Source organism: Microcaecilia unicolor, chromosome 6 (assembly GCF_901765095.1).
Source record: "Microcaecilia unicolor chromosome 6, aMicUni1.1, whole genome shotgun sequence".
Lineage (NCBI taxonomy): Eukaryota > Metazoa > Chordata > Amphibia > Gymnophiona > Siphonopidae > Microcaecilia > Microcaecilia unicolor.
In genome coordinates, this window is record NC_044036.1 from 176,444,255 (window position 1) to 176,458,635 (window position 14,381).

The 14,381-nt window shown below is 40.9% G+C and overlaps 1 protein-coding gene across 2 annotated transcripts in view; it reads right to left on the reverse strand.

Annotated features, from left to right (window-relative positions):
• STAB1 (stabilin 1) overlaps positions 1 to 14,381 on the reverse strand; it is a 299,279-nt gene that overhangs the window by 13,996 nt on the left and 270,902 nt on the right. For both annotated transcript variants that reach the window (XM_030205497.1, XM_030205496.1), the window contains exons 65-66: positions 4,496 to 4,648; positions 109 to 213 (exon numbers count right to left, since the gene is read on the reverse strand). In XM_030205497.1, the coding sequence (XP_030061357.1) occupies positions 109 to 213; positions 4,496 to 4,648 (258 nt within the window). The remainder of the gene's footprint in view (positions 1 to 108; positions 214 to 4,495; positions 4,649 to 14,381) is intronic.

The window sequence follows — 14,381 nt, forward strand, 5'->3', positions numbered from 1 at the left end:
TAAATAAATAATTAAAAAATAAATAAATGGAAACAGTATGAAAGCATTAACCTTCAGTGTTGTAAGCCACAGACCAAAAATATGCAAATCAAAGGAAAAACAACTTACAGGTTCTACGGGTGCAGTCAAAGGTCCTTCTATGGCATGAATAATTCCATTAAATGACAGGATGTCCCAGTCAATGATCACTTTATCATTAACCAGCCTTGAAGCCTGCATATTAAAAATGACCATACTCTAATCAAAAATTACATTTGTAATGCACAGTTTTTAATGCTAACAACTGAAATACTACTATTACTACTTATCATGTCTATAGCTCTTTCAATGTAATTGAAAGAGACCAATAGCTCCCATTTGACTGAGATGGATTTGATATCCTGAACTTTAGGATTTGTCTCTGTGGAGACCATTCAAATTGGTAATGTCTCCAACTCTAATCAGGCAGCATTCCTCCATCTCAACATTCAGGCTGGCCTCGACAGCTTGAATATTGCATGGGATGGTGTATATACCCTCAGTTTCTCCAAAAAGGCAACTATAAGCCTTCTGCCTTCTAGAAAGGAGACCATCAGAATACCCTATGGTTTTAAATGTAGGAGATTTGTCGTATGGTGATAGTAGAATGCCTTAGATCTCTCTTCTTACCCAATAAAATTACTTGGATACTTTTTATATCTTTTAGTCTGGTCTAAAATCCAGCTCTGTTAGTGTTCACTGTTGTGTATCTGACATTTACCATTAATATATAGAAAGAAACCCCATTTCTATACAGCCTCTGTATTCATTTGGGGTTTGCTTTAATTGAAGCCTCTAAACCCCAACATTGTCATGAGCAGAACCCATGCTGAGATCCCAACCGATGCAAGACCACTTTAAGAGTGCTTGGGGGAAATAATAATAAAATGTATGCTTTATATATATGGCAATATCCGGTGACAGTAGAATTGATGAAGAATATCTGAAAAGATCAATAAAATACTGTGATTTACAAATTATAATGGAAAGACTTGGAGGAAATAATTGATGATAATATGTTACGTTATATTACGTTATGCTCTGCTTTTATTCCGCAAATACCATGAATGGTTCATTGTGGATTGCAATCTCTGAAAACAGATTACCAAAAGATAGAACCCAATACATATCACATCACAGATCATCTCATATTAACATAACTAACAATCAAAGCAGATAGCTTCTGTAAATAAAAATGTCTTGAGGGCTTTTCTAAAAGTATATTAATTAGCCAAGATCTGAAGTTGAAGAGGTAACGCATTCCATAAAAAGGCAACATGACGATAGAGAGAAGATGCAAACATCCTACGTTTAGTAATCCATCTAATAGAAGGAAAAGTCACTAACATTTGATTTCGGGTTTGAACTCTGGCTTTCATATGTAATAAAGTAACTCAATCCATAAGATAAAAGGGAGCATTACCATATACAATCTTAACTGTTAACACACAGAGCTTAAATTCTGATCTCACATATACAGGAAGCCAATAAAAGCCTTTGCAATAATGATGAAGCTGATTCATATTTACTTGATGAGAATATTAACTGAGTAGCTGTGTTCTGGACTAATTGTGGCTGCTTAATTAAAGTTTTAGAGCAACAAATGTACACGACATTACAATAGTCCAGTCTAGATAATAACAGTACTTGAACCAGTAATCTAATTATTTCAAAATATTTATGAATCACCCTCAATTTCTTCAACATAAAAAAAGACATCTGAGCCTGCAATGTCACATGTTTGGAAAATGTCAATAGACTGTTTACCTCAACCCCTAAAATTTTTGAGCAGGATACAAAAGAGAAAGTATTAACATCAATAGTAAATGATTGACTCATGTGCATCCTTAGGACCCAACCATAAAAATGTAGTCTTATCACTGTTTAATTGTAATTGGTTATAAGAAATCCAACATTCAATCAGACCTACACAAGAGACTATTGAAGCCAATGTAGTGGCCCAATCACCCACTACTGGGAACAACATAATAGTATCATCCACATAGATATAAAATGGGACATAAAATTTTTCCAGTAGTGATCCCAAGCAACGAAGAAGGAGGTGGTAAGATGGTGGTAAGATGGTGGTAAGGGAGACCCCTGTGGAACCCCACATCTGGCGCTCCAACATGCAGAACAATTACAATCCTTTTGAACCTTATACCTCCAGAGTCCAATTTCACTCAACCTAAGTAAGATGATGTCACCATCAACCAGATAATACCAATTGTGATTGGAGCTCTTGTAGTAATACCAATTGTACTCCCAAAGTACTTGGAAATTATAAAGAAGTGTAACCCCATCAATTTTGCACTGATATCTCTTATGATTCCTAGGTGTTTAGGTAGGACCCGTATTATACAGTTCACACTTGAAGACATAATAGCAATAATAACTGAAGTTGTAAAATACCAAACCATAGCAATGTCAATGACAATTATTTAATATGACCCTTGCAATGGTGAACAATATTGACAAGTCAAAGAAAGAATTGTTGAAATTTTGAAAAGAACTTTGGAATAACAAAGGAATGCAAAAGGGAGGCAGCTTGGTCAAAGGAAGCTGAATTAACTGGAAGCCATATGGAAAATTTAATACCACCACTAGTATTACTTGAGAAACAGGCAAAGAAGATCAGAAATTGGACAACACCAGGAAGTGATGAACTTCACAGATTCCAGATAAAACACCTGACCAGTTTGCACAAAAAAGTTAGCCAATTGAACACCATACTACCAGCAGGAGAAATTGTTGACTCATAAAACATCACCTTACGAACAAGACCAGGCAACTACAGACCAATATTCCATCTCCCAACAACCTTCAAATTTCTGACGAGTAAGCCTTATACATTTTTCAGAATGCTGTGAAAGATCCTTTCTGTTTGGTACCAAGCATGGTCACATGACCCCATGTGCCACTAATTTGATTAGATATGTAAATTCAACTTTATTGATTGAGACCCTATCAGGCTTATTTTCAAAAGAGAAGGGCGCCCATCTTTTGACACAAATCAGGAGATGGGCGTCCTTCTCTCAGGGTTGCCCAAATCGGCATAATCAAAAGCCGATTTTGGGCATCCCCAACTGCTTCCCGTCGCAGGGACGACCAAAGTTCCCAGGGTTGTGTTGGAGGCGTAGCGAAGGCGGGACTGGGGCATGCCTAACAGATGGGCGTCCTCGAGCGATAATGGAAAAAAGAAGGGCGTCCCTAACGAGCACTTGGCCGACTTTACTTGGTCCATTTTTTCTTATTACCAAGCCTCAAAAAGGTGCGCGAACTGACCAGATGACCACAGGAGGGAATTGGGGATGACCTCCCCTTACTCCCCCAGTGGTAACTAACCCCCTCCCACCCTGAAAAAAACAACTTCAAAAACTTTTTTTGCCAGCCTGAAACGTCATTCTCGGGTCCATCGCAACAGTATGCAGGTCCCTGGGAGGGGAGGTATGTGTGTGTCAGCGGAGGCATAGCGAAGGATTGAACGTCCTGAACTGCCCCCCCCCCCCCCCCCCACACACACACACAGGGACGACCAAATTTCAAGGGAGTAGAGTGGAGTGGAGGAGTGGCCTAGTGGTTACAGCACTGGTCTTGCAATCCAGAGGTGGCCAGTTGAAATCCCACTGCTGCTACTTGTGATCCAAAATCCAGAAAAATAAAGGGGGTGTCGGAGGCATAGCAGGCATGGATGTCCTTCTCACAGAAACATCCACATTTAGGACGTCCTCAACTGCAGTTGCAGGGACGGAGGCATAGCGAAGGACGTCCTTCATCCATGCTCTAAAAAATAAAAAAAAGACGTCCCTGATGAGCACTTGGACGTTTTCACCTGGACTTGTATTTTTCTAAGGTTGTAGATGGCAATTTATTTAATGTTGTAGACGGCTGTTATATACGCAGCTTGTCTGCATGTGTGAAGCCGTCTTTGGCTTCCCCTCCTTAGGAAGGAAATTGTGTGCAAATGAGCTAACAGTGAGCAGCTCATTTGCATGCGATTTCCTTCATGCATGCCCGTTCCTTTCCAAATTGCTAAGGGATCAGTAAGGGAAGGGCTTTTTCTGTTCAGTTAGTGCATCAGTTAGTCCACTGCAGTGCCCCCTAGGGTGCCCGGTTGGTGTCCTGGCATGTCAGGGGGACCAGTGCACTACGAATGCTGGCTCCTCCCATGACTAAATGACTTGGATTTGGTCGTTTTTGAGATGGGCGCCCTCGGTTTCCATTATGGCCGAAAACTGGGGACGACCATTTCTAAGGTCGACCATCTCAACATTTAGGTCGACCATCTCTAAGGTCGACCTAAATGTTGAGATTTGGGCATCTCCGACCGTATTATCAAAACAAAAGATGGACGCCCATCTTGTTTCGATAATACGGGTTTCCCCACCCCTTCACGGGGACATCCTGCGAGGACGCCCTCAGGAAAACCTGGGCGCCCCGTTCGATTATGCCCCTCCACATGTGCTATGTTACTTACAGGAAGTCCAGCACAATTAACAGAGGTGCAGTCTGCAATGGAGAGGTTGTATCCCAGTCTGGAGGGCAGAACACTTCCATCAGTCAAATTTAAAGAGGAGAGGAAGGTGTCAGTCATAGAAACATGATGCTCAAGATCCCTCCATGTTAGAGTCTGAAAAACAAAACAGCACATGAAGTACAGGCTTATTTTATATCTAGCTGCATTCAGTGAAAACTATATGGCCATTCCCCAACTCTCCAGGTCACCCACAGCACTACTTTCTTTCTCGTCTCCTACTTGTGCTTCTCCAGGTATCCCCCTTCTTGCTATCTGGCCATCCCAATACTTCCCTTCTCTGTATTTTAGGGGTCCTTTTACTAAGGCATGCTAGCGTTTTTAGCTCACGCTAAAAACCTAAATGCTAACAGATTCTTATGGTGTCTCTAGCATTTAGTGCGCACTAAAAATGGTACCATGCCTTTGTAAAAGACCCCCTTACTGCTTTACATATTAGCTTACAGCTTCCCCTGGTGGTCACAGGCAAAAGCATGGACAACCAGTGAACCAACAACCTAGGCCTCTAATATACCCAGAAACGTTTGTGTTTTACTCAGCCTAAAATTTACAAGTTAGCAGAAGGAATCAGTTTTTAGGATATGGTGGGGGGGGGGGGGGGGGGGGGGGGGGGGGGGGAATGGAGTGGCAGGGTCATGGAAGTTGCAATATTAATATGCAAAATGTCCTGGATCTTACAAATCACAAATTTAAAAGGTCTATTATTACAAAAGCCCACAGGCTTTATACTAACTTTCAATGCAGAAGAATATGCAGACTTTTGCTATGGAACTTACCATGGTTCCACAGAATATGTGATCTCTTTTCATCTTTACATTTTTATTGAGGTTAAGCTGAGCATATATTTAAATAACATTAAAAAAATAAAGTAAAACCTCTATTTGTCCAAGTATCTCTGATAACAATACTTGCACTGGTGGTCTAGGAATAAGGAGAAGTTGACTGGCATCACACATCAATCGACTTCTGCATTAATCAGTGCCATGCTTTACTGAAAGAATGAGAGGTATACTTTCTTCAGTTAACTTTCCCATTGTCATCAACTCCCAGTCTCCTGATAACCACTGAAATTTATGTGGAGAGAGAGTTTTCATTTGATTTTTACCATAGTACATCTCCTAATCATTGGTAAGTGATCAATGTTTATTTGTAATAGTAATAGTGTGATGTGGGAGGCATTTTCGATATAACGTCTAAATCTGACTTTGGACATTTTGCTGAAAACATTGAAAAATCAAGTAGTAAAAATGACCATGTTCAAGTCAGAAAAATGTATGTCTTTTTTTCTTTGAAAATTACCATTTCCTAGAAGATGATGTGCTTGGTACGTCTATCTTTTTGGACCATTTTCCAAAAAAAAAAAAAAAAAAAGTCTAACTGAAAAATACACAAAATCAAACCATTGAGACATAGGAGGAGCCAGCTTTCCTAGCAGACAGGCCACACAGGCATCCTAAATCAAGCCCTTGGGACATAGGAGGAGCCAGCTTTCCTAGTAGACTGGCCACACAGGTATCCCAGCAGAGCAGTGGGGCACCCTAGGGGGCACTGCAGTGGACAAAAAAACCTGTACCCAACTAGACACCACTACAATAGCCCTTAGGGCTGCAGGAGTTGCTTATATGTGGGTACAGTAGGGTTTTTTTTTTTTTTGGGGGGGGGGATGACTCCACCACAGTTGTAATAGAGTGGATTATGGGCCTTGGTCACCTGCTTGCTGCTCTAATAGAGCTGGCCATAACATTTGAAGCTGTCATAGAGGCTGGTATGTACTGTGTCATTTACATCTTTGTGGTGTGGTAGGGGGTTAGTAATCACTGAAGGAGTAAGGGGGTGTCATTTTTTTTTTTATTCCTGCAGTAGTCATCTGGTCATTTAGGGCACTTTTTTGTGGCTTATTCATTAATAAAACAGGTGTAGATCAAAAAGTCCAGCTTATAGCCCTGGATGCTCTTGTTTTGTTCCATTATGACAGAAAACATCCAAGTGTTATGAATGCCCAGATCCCGCCCTTAACATTCCCCTGACATGTCCCCTTGTGATCTGAACGAACTTCTGCTGGATAGAAAAATGTCTCAGAAATACTAATTTGGACATTTTTGTGAGAAAAACGTCCAAATGCAGATTTATGCCACTTTTTGGATGTTTTTCTCTTTTGAAAATGAGCCCCTTAGTATCTTGAATAATTTGATATAGCGCCTTTCAAACCAAAGGTACAACAAATTGATAATGAGAAATAGTAAGCACATCAAGGTATTATGAAGTAGTTTACGTTATATATCAGAAAAGGAAAGTACAGAAATATAGTTTTTAGGATTACCACAATAAATATGGATTTGCACACAGTAGGTTTCCAATGTATGCAAATTTATCTCATGCATATTCATTGTGGTAATCCTGGAAACACGGTTGGGAAGGCGGTAGAACTAGAGGACATGAAATGAGATTGAAGGGGGGCAGACTCAGGAAAAATGTCAGGAAGTATTTTTTCACGGAGAGAGTGGTGGATACTTGGAATGCCCTCCCACGGGAGGTGGTGGAGATGAAAACGGTAACAGAATTCAAACATGCGTGGGATAAACATAAAGGAATCCTGTTCAGAAGGAATGGATCCACAGAAGCTTAGCGGAGATTGGGTGGCACAGCCGGTGGTGGGAGGCGGGGCTAGTGCTGGGCAGACTTCTACGGTCTGTGCCTGAAGCGGGGCTAGTGCTGGGCAGACTTCTACGGTCTGTGCCCTGAAGTGGAGCTAATGCTGGGCAGACTTCTATGGTCTGTGCCCAGAAAATGGCAGATACAAATCAAGGTTAGGTATACACATAAAGCAGCACATATGAGTTTATCTTGTTGGGCAGACTGGATGGACCATACAGGTCTTTATCTGCCATCATCTACTATGTTATGTATGTGCCTCCAGGAGAGGGTTTAGAAGCTACTGTCATCGAGAGAAGCTAGTCTGCAAAACATGGCAGCATTCTTCATTTTTAATGGATTTTTGTTTTTAAATGCTAGTAGCAGTTCTTGCCTGGAATATTTACCAGTAGCCGTGAAGCACCACTGTTTGTACACTGCAGTTTGAAAACATATCTACTCAATAATTATTTGACCAACCATTAAAAGTTAGATTAAAGTTTAAGTATTATATATCAAGTGGGTTATTTTTTTGTAGGATCTCATATGAAATAGGTTATACACAGCTTTGGACCTTCTGTAGGGAATAAGTAGGTTACAAATATCAGATTAGATTAATTTTGCTCTTGAAGCTTTCAACCCAGTCTTAATCTCAGGATTCTCTAAATTCTTCACACAAAAAAAGCTGATTTAAACTGAACTAAATTACTTTCCCCTTTTAATTCTGGTAAAAAGGAATTCGAAAGAAGTGATGTAAAGAAAAGGATGTGTTTTTCATTAACTCTAAGCAGAACTAAGAAGATGGGAGTATTCAAATATTGGGAGTAAGTTAGTTGAGCAGATTGGTAGAGGATAAATAACCTAGAAAAGTATACTGTACAGTCAGTATGTAATACCATAGACAGAATGATAAATACTTCTAAGGTTCATTGGCAACCAGTGAAGGGCTTTTAATATAGGTGAAACATGGTGGAATTTGTTAACATTATCTATCAGCCTTGCCATGGTGTTCTGAAGCGATTGTAGAGGGTGTAAGAAAGCCTGGCTCAATCTGTTATATGAAGAATTGCAGTAATGTAAATGGTGCAAGGTCAAGATCAATGCAGAAGTCAGAGTCTGATCATTAGCCTGCGGCAGTCAGCAAATTTAAGGGCACTGACCACCAGGGCCGTGCCAACACAGTAAGCGAGGTAAGCACTGCAGGGGGGCGCCGACCTCTGGAGGGCGCCTGAGGTCCGCTCAGTTGCAAAATCTTTTACCTGAAGTTGTGATTCTCCTCTCTCCCCTGCCCTCCCCTCTTCACGTAGCAGTGCTCACTGAGGCAGGCAGGCTCTGCTGAAGTTGTTTGAAAGAATACAACGAGTGCTATATATGTCTTTGGTGTGGGAAGAACTCCTTAGTCAGGGTGAGCTTGAACAACATTCAAATTAAAGAGAACAGGTTTGGAGGGAGGTGTGCAAGTGAGACTGGGGAGAAATAAAAAATAAATAGTGTAATTGTTAGAATCTGTAAGTGGTTCAAAGTTTTTCTGAGCATGTACACCGAGAGGAGGGCATGATGATTGTAATGATGTGTGCATAATTATCAGGTAACCTGAGATATCTAGAGCTAAAAGCCATTTCATTGGCTGATGGTTCCAACAATAGTTTCAAAGAAGTTTAGCTGACTGTTTAGTGTTTGAAGAGCTGATAAGTGAAAATCTGATTGCTTTTTTTTTGTGTTTGTTTTTATATAAAACATTCTCCTTGGATAGGAAGAGTAAAGAGTTTGTGATATGTGAAAATACATTTTGCTTTAATGAAATTGCTAAACTTTAGAGTCAGTGCTAGCGATCATTTTCATGGTTAAAAATCATAAAAAATTATTTGCGATCAAGTATTTTGCAAGAAAGGCTTGTAAGCCTTGCCATGATTGCTATTGAGAATGATATATGTGCCCAGTTAGATATCAAAGATTTAATTACCAATTTCGTGAACATGAAAGCACGAAAAGCTAAGTGGTTGTAAACCCTTTATTTGTTCAGCAATCCCATAAAGATGCACTCCATCTTTCAGCTCCTATTTCCTTTGCATCTTGTGCCACACCGGGGGGGGGGGGGGGGGGGGGGGGGGGCGCCAACTGATAGTCTGCAGGGGAGCGCCAGAGACCCTTGGCACGGCCCTGCTTGACCACTGCAGGCTGAATTTGATCCAGATATTTAATGCCTGGCCTAATCTGGGGACCAGCATTGACTATCTGGGTCTGGCCAGTCACTGGAAGTTAACCTTGGTTCCTTCTTGACATTGAGATAAGTGCCCAGATAACAGCCTGTATAAAGTTAGGCCAGCCTTTTAGCTGTTCTAACTTTATCCAGGTGCTTACCTGATTTAGCAGACTGAAAGTTGGGCAAGTTCCCAGATAAGTCCACCTTGCTTTGCCCCCACACCACTAACTGGATAATACTGTGGTAGTTAATCCAGTTAAGTGCCACTGAATATATGCTCTGGGGCTGGTAAGAGCCTTTCTACCTGGTTAAATTCTATTGAATATCTACCCCAAAGTTTTAAAGGGCTTAACTGAATGGATCTGCATTGAAGCCCGTTCTAAGAACAGATGATGTTTGAGGCCGAAATTATAAGGAGTCCGTTTTGACTCCTAAAATGGTAATACATTCATAAAGGAATTGGAATTCCCTTTAGATATAGACTCAGTCAAAGAAGGTGAAGGGACCACAATACCCATAGAGCAAGTGGTTCCCAACCTGGTCCTGGAGTCACCCCAGCCAGTCAGGTTTTCAGGATATCCACAATGAATATGCATGAGAGAGATTTTCATGCAGTGGAGGTAGTGTACATACATCTCTCTCATGAAGTTGCAAGAAGCTGCAAAGAATCATTTTCTTCAATATTTTAAGACATTGGGCAATAGTTTGCAGAAATTGATGTGTCCAAGAATTTTCCTTTAAGAAGTAGTTGAATTAAGTTTCCAAGATGAAGGGAATATACTTACATTCAGACTATGATTAATCATTAAAAGTAGCAAAAGTACAAGGCCCACAAGCTAGTCTTGATTAGCTTGGGTGAAAAAGTATTCTTCCTAATGGATAAAACTTTGGACAAAGTGCATATTTAAGAACTTGTCTAATCTAAATTTTGTTTCTTTGCCTTGTAGATTTGAGAAGTGAATCCCTTTGTGGAAACATATTTGAGGCCAGTTAACGAGCCCAATACAAAATTCTTAATCTGACATGGAAGTTATCTCTGAACTCTTTTTTTTTTTTTGTTTACCTCATTGACATTATAGAATGTTATACATTATCCTTGTTCTCAAATACCTGAAATGAATGGTATATCTATTCATTTCTAATTTATATTATACTAGTAAAAAGGCCCGTTTCTGCCGCTGATGAAACAGGCCCTAGCCGGCAATGGACTCCCTTCCCCTCCCCCTACGCTTGTCTCCCTGGTGGTCTAGAGGTACCTGTTCGGTCGGGGCAGGAAAGAAAGAGCCCCCTCTTTCCTGCCTGTAGCAGTGCTGCTAGCTTCCTTGCTGCATCGTGTGGGAGTCCGGCTCTCGGTGTTTCAAAATGGCCGCCGAGAGTTGAAGTCTCGCGAGGCAGCTTCAACTCTCAGCGGCCATTTTGATTCGCCGAGAGCCGGACTCAGACATGATGCAGCCGGGCAGCTAGCAGCAGCACTCCGGGCAGGAAAGTGGGGGTTCCTTCGTTCCTGCCCGAGCGAACAGGTACCGCTAGACCACCAGGGATAGTGGCGTAAGGGGATGGGAGGTGACATGGGGGAGGGAAGGTGATGAGGGGAAGAGTGTGGTACCGGGGGCGGGCCGGTACCTTGAAAGGGGCGGGGCGATGTGGTGAAAGGGCCCGGGGTGATGGGCACGTCGTTGTTTGCGGCTGGGATTTGTTGGACGGGGAGGAGTACTGCTCCCCGTGCGTTGATTTGCCTTGTTTTCGTGTTCCGCCCTCGACGTCATCACGTGTGACGTGAGGGCGGGGCATGCAGACATGGTGAGTGTTGTGGCTTCACCACCATGAACTTACGAACCGTTGTGTGAGTGCCTGCAGTGACGTCAGTGTCCTCAGAACATTGAGGGTGTGTTTTATTATAGTAGATTTTCTGTACTTTAAATGCAATAATATTCTGTATTTCTCATTATGGTAATGGCAATCGCCATTACGGCATAATGTAAGCCACATTGAGCCTGCAAAGAGGTGGGAAAATGTGGGATACAAATGCAGCAAATAAATAAATAAGTCTGCAGTAAATGTCCTAGCTGAACAGAAGACTAATCCGATCAATATTTAACAAGTGGCGGTCAGAATTAGCCCTGGATATTCAATGCTGGGCCGCACTGAATATCTGGAGCTAAATATACTTGAGCTGGCTGTGGGAGCTTATACAGGTCCCACATAACACTGAACAGATTCTGATTCCTACCCCCCCCCCCCCGCCAGTTAAATTGCATTGACTATCTTTATTCTAGCAGGCGCATCTAGGTACACCCATATTAGTCCTGTTTTCAAGAGTTTCCATTGGTTACCGAAAGAGCAACAAATAAAATTTAAAATACTTTGTTTAGTTTTTAAAGCATTGCATCAAACGTTTTCTCCTATTCTTGCTTCTTGTTTACAAATCTATCAACCGGCCAAGTCTCTTCGTTCCGGTTCCCAGGATTTACTGAAGATTCCTTCTTTTCATCTTAGTAGACTTGAAGCTAATAGGAAATTTATGTTCAGAATTATGGCTCCTAAGCTCTTGAACAAATTCCCCTTATCACTTCTTTTGTTCAGTTTAAGAAGGAACTAAAAACGTTGTTTCAAGAGGTTTATGGTGATTAGATTCCTCTATTGTTATAGCTGCCATGGTTAGCTTGTTTTTATGAATTTTGTCTTTGTTTTTGTATGACAATATTGGATGTGATATATTTATAAAGTACTGTGTATATTTTTTCTGTAACCCACCCAGAACTGTAGATGGAGCGGAATCTAAATTTGTTAAATAAATAAATATATTTTCAAACTCTGAAAATCAAGGAATCTGCCTTCACCAATTGTACTGCAAATTTTAGACCTAGTTTATCCCTTCTGAGAACCATTTCAGACTCTAATTTCCACGAAAACATCAAATTATTCACATGCAGATGGATTGCCGCTCGATAAGTATGTGTAAAAATTTGAAAATGTCATCTATGTGTGTGCTTTTACATCCTTGACTTAACATCCCCAAGACAGCCTCCTCTTGATATTCTACCACAGTATTTGCTTTTAGCTATACTGATGGGCTGATGCTCAGAACCTAACGCCAGAGCTAGAGCCACATAGCATACTGGAACAGACCGAAGGTCTATCAAGCCCAGTATCCTGGTTCCGATAGTGGCCAATACAAGTCATAAGTACCTGGCAAGATCCCAGAACAGTAAACTAGATTTTATGTTGCTTATCCTAGAAATAAGCAGTGGATTTTCCCAAATCATCTTAATAATGGATTATGGATTTTTCTTTTAGGAAATTATCCAAACTTTTTTTTATATACCCTGCTAAGCCAACTGCTTTTACCATATTCTCTGGCACTGAATTCCAGAGTTGAATTACACATTGAGTGAAGACATTTTTTCTCTGATTTGTTTTAAATTTACTACTTAGTAGCTTCAGTGCGTGCTCTCTAGTCCTAATATTTTTGGAAACCGTAAACAAGTGATTTACATTTACCCTTTCCACTCGATATTTTATAGACCTCTAACCTATCTCCCCTCAGCTGTCTCTTCTCTAAGCTGAAGAGCCCTAGCCTCTTTAGTCTTTCCTCATAGGGAAGTTGTCCCATCCCCTTTATCATTTTCGTCGCACTTCTCTGTACCTTTTCTAATTCCACTATTTTTTTTTGAGATGCGGTGACCAGAATTGCACACAATATTCGAGGTGCGGTTGCACCATGGACCAATACAAAGGCATTATAACATTCTCATTTTTGTTTTCCATTTCTTTCCTAATAATTCCTAACATTGTTAAATCTCAAGAGGATGTGAAAAATAGCAGATGGCATTTAATGTGAACAAGTGCAAGTGATGCATGTGGGAAATAGGAACCCAAACTATAGCTACGTGATGCAAGGTTCCACATTAGGAGTCACCGACCAGGTAAAAGATCTAGGTATCATCCTTGATGATACATTGAAACCCTCTGCTCAGGGTGCTTTGGCGGCTAAGAAAGCAAATAGAATGTTAGTAATTATTAGGAAAGGAATGGAAAACCAAAATGAGAATGTTATAATGCCTTTGTATTGCTCCATGGTGCGACCGCACCTCAAATACTATGTGCAATTCTGTACTAGTGCTGGCGTTAATCTGCTTAGAATGTTCAGAGGGCTCTAGCACAGGGAACAAAGTTTGCACCAAAGATTAGTGCAAATAATATTTAAAAGTAGTCAAGCGGATGTTAATGAGGTAATTTCCTATTCCCACCCCAGTGCTCAGAGAACAGTGCACAAAAAAAAAACAACGTCCTGACAGTTGGAAACCTAATCCCAGTTCGGAGCTGGCATTAGGTTGTTTAAAGAGAGGATTTCCCATGATTTTCTCCTTAAAATCTACCAGTTTCGATTGAATTTGGAAGTGGAAGGAAGCCCCTGGAAGCCTCTAAGTGCTGGGAGTGAGAGACAGGTGCAAATCTGAGCAAAGCCGAAAATGAAACCACAAATTGGCGCCTGTTTTCTGTGCTCAAAAATAAACCTTCAGTGAAAAAAATTTGAAAGGCTTATATTTAAAGACACTGAAGAATAGCGCCAATGTATTCTTCACTTCCGGGTTTGTCTGCTGCATGCGCACAAGGGCTGCGCTTGCCGTGAAACTCTTGTGCGCATTTGCCTGGCACGTTCCTCCCCCCTACATTTGGTCTGACAGTACACATATTATTTGCATGCAGTTAGTGTTGAGCATCAGGGAGCTATTTTCCTGCACGGTTCCCAGGTGTTGTTCGCTATAGTGCCGGAATTCTAAGCAACAGCCCATGAAGGAGGCCACCTTTCAGCCAGCTGATTAACACAAGTGGAATACTTTTTAGTTACCTATGGAATTGCTTTGAGGATAGCCCTCTTTCACACTTCATATCTTCCTCCTGTCATTCAAATTAATAAAATCCATACATGATGTTGTATAAAATGTAATATCTTTACTATGTACTTTCAGGATGACACGGGGTAACATTAGA